This window comes from Dendrobates tinctorius, unplaced genomic scaffold (genome assembly GCF_039654945.1).
Source record: "Dendrobates tinctorius isolate UK_male_01 unplaced genomic scaffold, ASM3965494v1 ptg000196l, whole genome shotgun sequence".
NCBI classification, from domain to species: domain Eukaryota; kingdom Metazoa; phylum Chordata; class Amphibia; order Anura; family Dendrobatidae; genus Dendrobates; species Dendrobates tinctorius.
The window spans coordinates 3,027,501-3,039,477 of record NW_027361863.1 but is presented as its reverse complement, the minus strand read 5'-3'; the positions used below and the strand labels follow the sequence as shown (position 1 = coordinate 3,039,477).

The 11,977-nt window shown below is 39.2% G+C and overlaps 2 protein-coding genes across 2 annotated transcripts in view; both read left to right on the top strand.

The window, feature by feature from the left end:
* Window positions 1–740: 740 nt before the first annotated feature.
* NKX2-3 (NK2 homeobox 3) lies at window positions 741–6,111 on the top strand. Its single transcript, XM_073552811.1, has 2 exons — window positions 741–1,304; window positions 4,359–6,111. Exons 1-2 carry the CDS (start codon window positions 965–967, stop codon window positions 4,994–4,996), a joined length of 978 nt encoding a protein of 325 aa, XP_073408912.1. The 5' UTR covers window positions 741–964; the 3' UTR covers window positions 4,997–6,111.
* A 3,643-nt stretch (window positions 6,112–9,754) lies between these two features.
* The window catches only part of LOC141056079 (uncharacterized), a 3,117-nt gene continuing 894 nt past the window's right edge, over window positions 9,755–11,977 (top strand). Inside the window, exons 1-3 of the mRNA XM_073552739.1 lie at window positions 9,755–9,935; window positions 10,329–10,465; window positions 10,626–11,649. Of these exons, the coding sequence (XP_073408840.1) occupies window positions 9,755–9,935; window positions 10,329–10,465; window positions 10,626–11,649 (1,342 nt within the window). The remainder of the gene's footprint in view (window positions 9,936–10,328; window positions 10,466–10,625; window positions 11,650–11,977) is intronic.

Genomic DNA, 11,977 nt, shown 5'->3' with positions numbered 1-11,977 from the left:
ATAGATATAATGTAATTATGTAACTTCTCTGTCTACTTCTATCTATCGCTCTACAATCTATTTCTCTATCTCATTTCTCTATTATCTATCTATTATCTATCTATCTGATCTATCTATTATCTATCTTTCTATCTATCTATTATCTATCATCTACCTATTATCTATCTATCTTTTATCTATCTATCTATCTATCTATCTATCTATCTATCTATCTATCTATTATCTATCATCTGTCTATTATCTATCTATCTATCTATCTATCTATCTATCATCTATCTATTTATTATCTATTTATCTATCTATCTATCATCTATCTATCTATCTATCTATCTATCTATCTTTCTGTTTATCTGATCTTTCTGTTTATCTGATCTATCTATCTATCTGTTTCTCATCTCTCTATTATCTATGTATTTAATCTGTGTATGTAGCGAATTGGAATTTGTATTTTTACAGTTTTTTACTACATGTTTTACCTTCTGTTCTCTGGAGAAATGTCAGCAGATGTGACAGTGAGTTGTGTGAAATGACACATCTGTGATTCTCTTCTCCTCACATGTACAATGTTGGAATCTGGTGTCTGCTTTTCTGGGGTAACTTCCAGGCCTGATCCTCCTGGGACCCTTCCTCAGCACACAGGACTCTTCCTGGACACAGGCGATGTGGGAGGAGGTTTAGGAGTAAAGCACCAATCACGGATCCCTCTTTTCTGCTTTTTTTCTTCATTAAAGGCCTGGATGATTGACAGTCTCCTGGAATGACGTCCCCAGAAGGGGCGGGGCGTGTGGTGCAGGCAGGACCCCCTGCCCCAGCTATTCCCTACCCTGCCTGTAACAAAACCCACAGCAGGAGCGGCCAGGCTATGGAGGCTATGTAGAGTGAGGACTGCAGCCGCACAGCGTCTCCGGCCAGCCCTGCTGCTCAGGATCAGCCAGTCCCTGGACGGTACACAGCACTTGCCCTGATGATGTTACCAAGTCCAGTCACCTCCACACCTTTCTCTGTGAAGGATATTCTCAACAGAGAGCCCCAGGGGCCACAGCAGCCAGCCCACCCCAGGGGCCCCCTGGCCCAGGACCTGGAGGCTGAGTACAGCCAGGCTGCCTGCATGCTGGGGGCCAGGGCTGCCTACACCGAGGGCAATGACAAGCTCTCCTACCTGAGCTCTATGGGGGCTGCAGAGGGCCATGGGGAGGTGGGCATCCCTCCTGAAGCCTATGGGCACTCAGCCCTGGACACTTGTACCCCCAAAGAAGAGGAGGAGGAGGAGGAGGAAGAAGAATCTCTCAGGGAAAGGGGTCACAGTAAGTCAATTCACCATTATTACTAATACTCTCACTGGTATCACTACTGTCATTCATATTGTTATTATTACTGCAACTACTTTAGTTAATATAATAATAATAATAATAATATGAATAGCTATCATAGCAATAGTAGTATTACTATAGCTGTGAATAATGTCACTGTATTGAGTTGTTACTATTACTGCAACTATTTTAGCTAATATAAGAAGAAGAATAGCTATCATAAGAATAGTAATATTATTATAGCTGTAAATAATAATGTAATTGTATTATTATTAGGGTTGTTATTATTGATGTAGTAATAATAATAATAAAAATAATTAATTGTACTAGTAGTACTGAGTTACTGCTGTGTATTATCAATTGTATTATTGTTCTTATTATGATGTTTATTATTAGTAGCAGTGGTAGGAATAATAATATGAGTAGTAGTAATAATAGTAATAGTAATAATAATAATAATAATAATAGTAGTAGTAGTAGTAATAATAATAGTAGTAGTAATAATAATAATAATAGTAGTAGTAGTAATAATAGTAATAGTAATAATAATAATAATAATAATAGTAGTAGTAGTAATAATAATAGTAGTAGTAATAATAATAATAGTAGTAGTAGTAGTAGTAATAATAGTAGTAGTAGTAGTAATAATAATAATAATAGTAGTAGTAGTAATAATAGTAGTAGTAGTAGTAGTAGTAATAGTAGTAGTAGTAGTAATAATAGTAATAATAGTAGTAGTAGTAATAGTAGTAGTAGTAGTAATAATAGTAGTAGTAGTAGTAGTAGTAATAGTAGTAGTAGTAGTAATAATAGTAATAATAGTAGTAGTAATAATAATAATAATAGTAGTAGTAGTAATAATAGTAATAATAGTAGTAGTAATAATAATAATAATAGTAGTAGTAGTAATAATAGTAATAATAGTAGTAGTAATAATAATAATAATAGTAGTAGTAGTAATAATAGTAATAATAGTAGTAGTAATAATAATAGTAGTAGTAATAATAGTAGTAGTAATAATAATAGTAGTAGTAATAATAGTAGTAGTAGTAATAATAGTAGTAGTAATAATAATAATAATAATAATAATAGTAGTAGTAGTAGTAGTAATAATAGTTGTAGTAATAATAATAGTAGTAGTAATAATAATAATAGTTGTAGTAATAATAATAATAGTTGTAGTAGTAGTAGTGCTGCTGCTGCTGCTGCTGCTGCTGTTATTATCATTATTACTATTAGTAGTATACATAACATTAGTGGTAGTAGAAGGAATACTATTTAGTTTAAGTTCCACTTGTAATAAAATTAGTTATAAAATTACTAGTTGTAGTATTAATACTATTATTATTGGTAGTAGTAATGATAGCAGTAGTATAATTTGTAGCAGTAGTGTAAATTACATGAGTGGTAGTAGAAATTGTACTATTTCTCGTGTTCACAAGTTGCAGTAGTAATAAAAAAGTAGTAAAATGAGGAATTAATATGATTAGTTTTAATACTACTAGTATCACTGGTAGCAGAGGTATAATAACATTAGTGGTGGTGGCAGGAATACGCTCAATATCATAAGTTGTAATAGTAACAATAATACTCGAAGTGATTATAGTATTGTTATTATTAGTCAATTAGTAGCAATAGTATAAATAACCTTGGTGGTGGTAGTAAAAATAAAAATAATAATAATCAAAGTAAGATAAAAACATACACAAAAAACATAATAATAGTTGTGTCAGTAGCAGAATAAGTATAATTCGTCTCATCATCCTCCTATAATCTCCTAGGCCTGCAGTAGCAGCCCCGACACTCAGGATCAGCTTTATCCTTGTGTCTATTTGCTCTGTGCTGCTCCCAGACGAGCGCAGCATTAAGAGGAGATGCAGCAAACTAATTGCTGTTTGCAGAGTTGATGGTGGACCTGTCACCTGTAAACGCTGAGTGTGACCGCGCTCCTATAAACCGCCTGCGCCTCCTGGGGCCTCAATTACTACAGGACAGAAAGTATGACTATACTACAATCCCGAACGACTCTGCGTGGAAAGTTCTGGCTCTGTGGAGGAGGAAACAGTCAGAAATCTGACAATTAATGTATTCAGGAGTAAAATAAATTGTGTAAATTACAGTAGAAAGAAGTAATGTACAAAATGTAACACTAATCACTGATATTAACAGGACAAGAATAATAATCACAAATTACGTTGATACGTAATAACATAATTATAATAAATAGAAACTACTACTACTAATACCTGTAATTACAATAGATACATACCTACATAGAACCATAATAAAAAATATAATGATGACATCAAAACATAAAAAATATAATAAAATGCAATTTAAAGTCATTATTATAATGTCAGTTATTTTAGACTAATAATAATAGGTATAATATATTAATAATAACAACAACAACTTCATCATCTTGGGTTTAGATTCAGTTAAACATCAGAAAGTTTCTCACTTTCAAGACGATTGTGTGTTTATAAATATATATATACATATACATATGTATGAGTGTGTGTGTCTGTGTGTGTATATATATTTATTTTACACACACACTGTATATATATATAAAATATGTGTGTGTATCTCTCTCTATATATATATACAAACACGAGTATATCTGTGTGTATGTATACTGAGCCAACAACAACATTAAAATAAGAGGCAATTATATAATTTTTACAATATATATGTAAATATTTACCTCTTTAATATTGTAAATATATATATTTACCTCTTATTTTAATATTGTAGTTGACACTATATATATATATATATATATATACACATACACATATATACCTGTAAATAATAGTAATAATAATAACAAATATACATGTGCACACATATATACCATATTAATATGTTAATATTGTAGTTGACACTATACATATATATTGGTGTGCTGCTCTTATTTTTGTGATGTATATGTATATATATATATATACTGTAGTTGTCTCGATATGTGTTTGCACACACATATATACTTGTATGTAGATGTATACAGAATGTGTCAGGATGGTCATGGTTGTCTTCTCCACACAGAAGCTTGCTTCATGAAGAAGTCCCTCCAGGATGAGGAGGAGAAGCAGGAGCAGCTGGACAGGCCCAAGCAGAGGAGCCGCAGGAAGCCCCGGGTGCTCTTCTCCCAGGCCCAGGTCTTTGAGCTGGAGAGGAGGTTCAAGCAGCAGAGATACCTGTCAGCCCCAGAGAGGGAACACCTGGCCAACAGCCTGAAACTCACCTCCACCCAGGTGAAAATCTGGTTCCAAAACAGGAGATACAAGTGCAAAAGACAAAGGCAAGACAAGTCCCTGGAGATGGGCAGCAGCCACCACCCCCCACCACCTCCCAGGAGGGTGGCAGTGCCAGTGCTGGTGAGGGATGGCAAGCCTTGCCTAGCTGGCAGCCAGAGCTATAGCAGTGCTTACAATGTGGCTGCCAGTCCCTACTCCTACAATAGCTACCCGAGCTACAGCTACAACAACAGCTCTTCCTACAACAGCAACTACAGCTGCAGCTACTCGGGGGTGCCCTCCATCCAGCACAATGCAGCAGGGACCAATCCATTCGTGAACATGGGCAACCTGAGCCAGCTGGGCAACACCTCCCAGCCACAGAGCCACACAGGGGCCTCCATGCCATCCTGCCAGGGGACACTACAGGGGATCCGTGCCTGGTAGGACTAGAGACACAGACATCACTAAGTATCGGACATAGGAAATATATCAACTATATCTATCTGATCACAAGAGATCCCCAGGATCCAGTGCCTGGTGCTGAGTGGCCAATGGAGTGCGCCCATTACTAGATCATATTACAGGGTGTTATATTAGAGGAGCTTTATAGGAACCACAGGAGGATCCAGAAGAAGAAGAAGAAGCCTTAACCCTTTATCTCTTGCTCCAAGACTGCACATGATGTATACACAGCAATAATGCAGGCCTAGTAAGTAATGCAGCCCATATGTGCCCAGCAGAAGCCAGGAGCCAGCTGGTGACACCTGTGAATCATAGTCTACTGATATCATCATTTGGGACTACAACTCCCAGCATGCTTAGGGCAGCCTGGCATGGCATGTCGGGACTTGTATTCCTATAAATTCTTCCATGTAGAGATAATAAAGATGCAATTAATATTTAATACCTTGTGTGACCCTGACAGGTCTTCACCTCCCAGCTGCAATCTGTGACTCAGCAGATGGTGTGACACTACAGCCCAGCTATATTTGGAGTTGTAGTCGCATAAAAGCTGTACAGCCATAGGTTACTGGCCCTGCAGATGTATATAGATACCAGATCTACAGTCATTATATATATATATATATATATATATATATATATATATATATATATATATATATACAGCTGTAGCAGTGCTGACTTATTGCACTCCGAATTACCATTATGCTGTGGGTTTTACCTGCAGAGCCAAATGACACAGTCAGCTCTGCTACATGTGTGTCTGGGTAATAAGCCCGTTTACCTGTGTGTTGCTGGAAATCCTTATTTATCAGTATATTTCTATTTGAGTTACATGATGAAGCAGTGATCGGCCATCTGCGGCTCTCCAGCTCACTGTCCATGCTGGGAGTTGTAGTGAAGCCCAGCTGGAGAGCGGCAGGTCGCAGAGCCCTGCATGCAGTATTTGTCTCTGTTACCATTGTCTGTATCATAGGAAAGGAACAAACACTAATTGTACAAAGACTATTTTATTACTGTACAGAGCACCTTCTACTCCAAGACAATCTCCGGTGAATGCACTAAAACCTGAATAAACCGAGGTGCAATATCGCAAAGTGTGAATCTGTCTGTGTATGGAGAGATCTGCGACCTGGTGCAATACAGAGATACTGTGATCACCTCACTGTACCGATCCGACTTATCTATCCATCTATCTATTATCTATCATCTATCTTTTATCTATCTACCTACCTATCTGATCTATCTATTATCTATCTATTATCTATTTATCTATCTGATCTACCTGTCTATCTATCTATCTATCTATCTATCTATCTATCTATCTATCTATCTATCTACCATATCATCCATCCATTAAACTATTTATCCATTATATATATCTACATATATATACAGTATATATATATATCTCACTATACTCAGTATATGATATATATATTGCTCAAAAAAAATAAAGGGAACACAAACAGCAAGATGGAATAATGTTCCCTTTATTTTTTGAGTTGTATATACACTGTGTGTATCTATCTATCTATCTATCTATCTATCTATCTATCTATCTATCTATCTATCTATCTATATATTATAGATACACATTTTGAAAAGTCTGTATAGGAGCAGTGCTTTAAAAAATTGCAAGAGCAAAGTGGACTTTAATCAGCTTATGTGGCAACGTTTCGGTTTACTACACCTTTTTCCATTCATAAGAGGCTCTGTGAAGCAAAACATCACAAACATCACAACATGGTTGTGCTGCCTCCCTTTTTCATATAGTGTAATAGCTGGATCTTGATATGGGAGGGATTGCAACTCTTCCTATCTAAACTTTTGTGCTGTTCCACTGTCTTTACATAAATGTATATTTCCATCTATCTAATCTAGCTATCTAATTTTCTATATATGCATCTATCCATTTTACATCTATATATATTTAATTCTCTTTATTATCTATTTATCTATCACTCATGTATTTATCTATCAATGTATTTCACAGATGAATATATATATATATTTTTTTCTCTATTTATATCTATTTATTTTTCCATCTATTTGTAAATATATTATATGTTTATCAGTTTCTTTTAATAAGTTTCCTGTACATTTGTATTGTAGATATTAGCATGTAAACAGATGAGACTTGTGGCTTGTAGATAACATTGTCACAGTGGATGTCAGCTATATCTTATCTACAGGGACAAGGTATAATTGTTGGCACCATGCACACAGACACACACAAGTCCCTGACATAGTATTTATTTGTGTATGGTTGGACATTTTTTTTAGCTTTCTCAGTAGATCCCATGTTAGTAGGAAGCTTCAGCAGGAGCAGCAGAATGTGGTGCCCCTGAGTCCTGCTGGACTGCTCCTCACCTCTCCAGGGCTGGGTTTTGTGTCTCTCTTGTCCTGTAGTGTGAGCAGAGGGCAGAGCTGCCACACTCGGGCTGATTGTTAGAGTGCCAGTCTGTGTGAATGGAGGACGCAGAAGAACAAGGCCCAGGGAGGTGCCATTGTAGGGGCAGGCTGCAGTGAATGGAGGCCTCTGAGCTGCTAGGAAGGTGGGAAGGAGAATGGCTTTTTATTGGATTCAGGGACAATAGGTGTGTGCTGGGGACAAAACCCTCCACAGAGGCCAGATTGACGTTCCTCTATATACCCCATTGATTCCAGAAGCAAGGTTATTATTAAACCTCTGCTGAGCCCAGGGATGGAGAATGTGGCCAGTGTGTTCCCTATTCTGAGGCTGGAGAATGGAGGTAAAGGGAGAGCAGGGGGTGGAGGAGGCTGATTAGGGAGACAGCTATGTCCTGACCGGGCCTTTCAGCAGGAGGCTGCCAGCCTCAATGCCAGGTCATTATTGCAACATGTCTAGCAATTTGCTTGGGACAGAGGGGGAAGGGACAGGAAAGAGGAGAAAAACCCTAATGTGTCAGGAGAAGCCTGAAACCAGCTGCTGGCAGCATCTATACAGTCTCATATCATCCAGATCCTCCACACAGCCATAGGGGATATCTATCTATCTATCTATCATCTATCTATCTATCTATCATCTATCTATCTATCTATTTATTTATCTATCATCTATCTATCTTTCTATCTATCTATCTATTTATCATCTATGTATCTATCTATCTATGTATCTATCATCTATTATCTATCTATGTATCTATCTATCTATGTATCTATCTATCTATCTATCATCTATTATCAATCTATCTATCTATCTATCTATCTATCTATCTATGTATCTGTCTATTATCTATTTATCTATCTATCTATCTATCTATCTATCTATCTATCTATCATCTATCTATTTATCTATTATCTATCTATCAATCTATCTATCCAACGCATGAAATAAGTATTGAACACGTCACCAATTTTCTAAGTAAATGTATTTCTAAAGGTGCTATTCACATGAAATGCACATCAGAAGTCGGTAAAACACATCCAATCCATGCAGGAAAAGAAATCAAACCATATAGGTACATAAGTTAAGTTATGTGTAAAAATGAGAAATGGCACAGGGAAAAATATTATGTATTTACTTAGGAAATTGGTTATGTGTTCAATATTTATTTCACCTGCTATATATATATATATATACACATATATTTCAATCTGTCTATCTATATGTTATCTGTCTCCAAAAAATGAAGGCACCACACCATTTGGACAAAAATAGAAACTGTGACTCTAATAGTCCATTGGAGATCAGCATCAGCGACTTATTGGTTCACCTGAGATCCTCTCTTCCAGGCTTGAAAAAAGTTCTCAGTTGAACCGAAACGTCTCTGATTCCCAATGGGCTATTATAATCACAATTTCTACTTTTTTTCCCTTGAAGGTTTTGGCACCCATATTACTGCATTGTTTGCTAATGCTTTTCTTTTTCTTTCTTTCTTTCTTTCTTTCTTTCTTTCTTTCTTTCTTTCTTTCTTTCTTTCTTCCTTCCTTCCTTCCTTCCTTTCCTGTAGTTGGTATAATGTCGGACCTTTGTCTTAGCTATTATATTGTTCCACAACTCATACATGGTCTCCTATAATAATAATAATTGATATTATGCCCTGCAGGGATGCCCTGCATGTGCTTTACACTCTGTAGACAGTAGACACTGTGACTGTCTGTAGCCCCTGTTATAGCCCTGCCTCTGTATACCGCTCTATGCACCCCCTGTATACAGGTACATGACATACGGGCTACTGCATTAGATACACATTTGTGGATATTAGATGTAGAGCAGTTTCCCAAACTGTGGTCTTATGGCAACTGCAAAGCTGCATTCCCTGACAGCCTCGGGCATGATGGGAGTTGTAGTTTTGCACAAGAGTTACAGAATGGGGAGAACCTTGGTGCTGAGAGTATGAAGTGATGATTCTTTATAGTGTCCTGTATATGATATCTGTTGTACTGGATATTCTCCACAGCGGATTATCCAGTGGTTTCTATTATATACTATGATCTATAAATGTCTATATTATATTGCACACATTACATACATTATATATTCCTGTCTACAGTATGGAGCTCAGGCCATATTGTTTTCCATGATAAAAATATTATCTCTGGGAAAGATGCACAAATATATTACTAAAATAGGTGTAACATGAATTATCATGTGTATTTTGTTGTTCCCATAGATTTGGGGTCTTAAGTATAGGATTGATTCCTCTTTATGTAGCTCTCATATAAGGGGGTCTTCACCTTGCGCTCTTCAGACTCCCGACTACAACTCCCAACATGATGACAGGTCAAGTGCTGGAGGAGTGTGAGGCATTTTTACCTGGTAATAGGGAGGTAGTTGTTACTGGTATATCTGGAGACCATATATTGGGTTTGGGTAACATCAGTCTTTGGTCTCCTGGACAATTCGTCGTCGTCATCATCATCATCATCATCAGATACATTATTGTTCATAACAGTACGTTCAGTGAATGTATCTCATAAATATATGACCTGGAAAAAAGCTCCTGGCCCTGATCTGTGAGAACAACGCAGCCAAAGCTCATCAGGACGATTTCCGACAATGCGACTATTCTCCACCTGACGCTGCGACTTTACAGGTAACAAAGAGAAAACCATAGGGTAATCATAAGGGAAGAGTGTGTAATCACAACTCACTATATCTACCCAGCTGTCCATCCTCCAGTCACTGTATGCAGCCTCCATCCTCATCCTCCAGTCACTATATGCAGCCTCCATCCTCATCCTCCAGTCACTGTATGCAGCCTCCTTCCTCATCCTCCAGTCACTATATGCAGCCTCCATCCTCATCCTCCAGACACTGTATGCAGCCTCCATCCTCATCCTCCAGTCACTGTATGCAGCCTCCATCCTCATCCTCCAGTCACTATATGCAGCCTCCATCCTCATCCTCCAGACACTATATGCAGCCTCCATCCTCATCCTCCAGACACTATATGCAGCCTCCATCCTCATCCTCCAGACACTGTATGCAGCCTCCATCCTCATCCTCCAGACACTATATGCAGCCTCCATCCTCATCCTCCAGACACTGTATGCAGCCTCCATCCTCATCCTCCAGTCACTATATGCAGCCTCCATCCTCATCCTCCAGTCACTGTATGCAGCCTCCATCTTCATCCTCCAGACACTATATGCAGCCTCCATCCTCATCCTCCAGACACTATATGCAGCCTCCATCCTCATCCTCCAGACACTGTATGCAGCCTCCATCCTCATCCTACAGACACTGTATGCAGCCTCCATCCTCATCCTCCAGACACTGTATGCAGCCTCCATCCTCATCCTCCAGACAGTGCATGCAGCCTCCATCCTCATCCTCCAGACACTATATGCAGCCTCCATCCTCATCCTCCAGTCACTGTATGCAGCCTCCATCCTCATCCTACAGTCACTGTATGCAGTCTCCATCCTCAGCCTACAGTCACTGTATGCAGCCTCCATCCTCATCCTCCAGTCACTGTATGCAGCCTCCTTCCTCATCCTCGAGTCACTGTATGCAGCCTCTATCCTCATCCTACAGTCACTGTATGCAGCCTCCATCCTCATCCTACAGTCACTGTCCTGTATGCAGCCTCCATCCTCATCCTCCAGACACTGTATGCAGCCTCCATCCTCATCCTCCAGACACTGTATGCAGCCTCCATCCTCATCCTACAGTCACTGTATGCAGCCTCCATCCTGCAGTCACTATATGCAGCATGCATCCTCATCCTCCAGACACTATATGCAGCCTCCATCCTCATCCTCCAGACACTGTATGCAGCAGCCTCCATCCTCATCCTACAGTCACTGTATGCAGCCTCCATCCTCCAGTCACTGTATGCAGCCTCCATCCTCATCCTCCAGTCACTGTATGCAGCCTCCATCTTCATCCTCCAGTCACTGTATGCAGCCTCCATCCTCATCCTCATCCTCCAGTCACTGTATGCAGCCTCCATCCTCATCCTCCAGTCACTATATGCAGCATACATCCTCATTCTCCAGTCACTATATACAGCATATATCCTCATCCTCCAGTCACTGTATGCAGCCTCCATCTTCATCCTCCAGTCACTGTATGCAGCCTCCATACTCATCCTCCAGTCACTATATGCAGCATACATCCTCATCCTCCAGTCACTGTATGCAGCCTCCATCTTCATCCTCCAGTAACTGTATACAGCCTCCATCCTCATCCTCCAGTCACTATATGCAGCATACATCCTCATCCTCCAGACACTGTATGCAGCCTCCATCCTCATCCTCCAGACACTGTATGCAGCCTCCATCCTCATCCTACAGTCACTGTATGCAGCCTCCATCCTGCAGTCACTATATGCAGCATGCATCCTCATCCTACAGCCACTGTATGCAGCCTCCATCGTCATCCTCCAGTCACTGTATGCAGCCTCCATCCTCATCCTCCAGACACTGTATGCAGCCTCCATCCTCCTCCTCCAGTCACTCTATGCAGCCTCCATCGTCATCCTCCAGTCA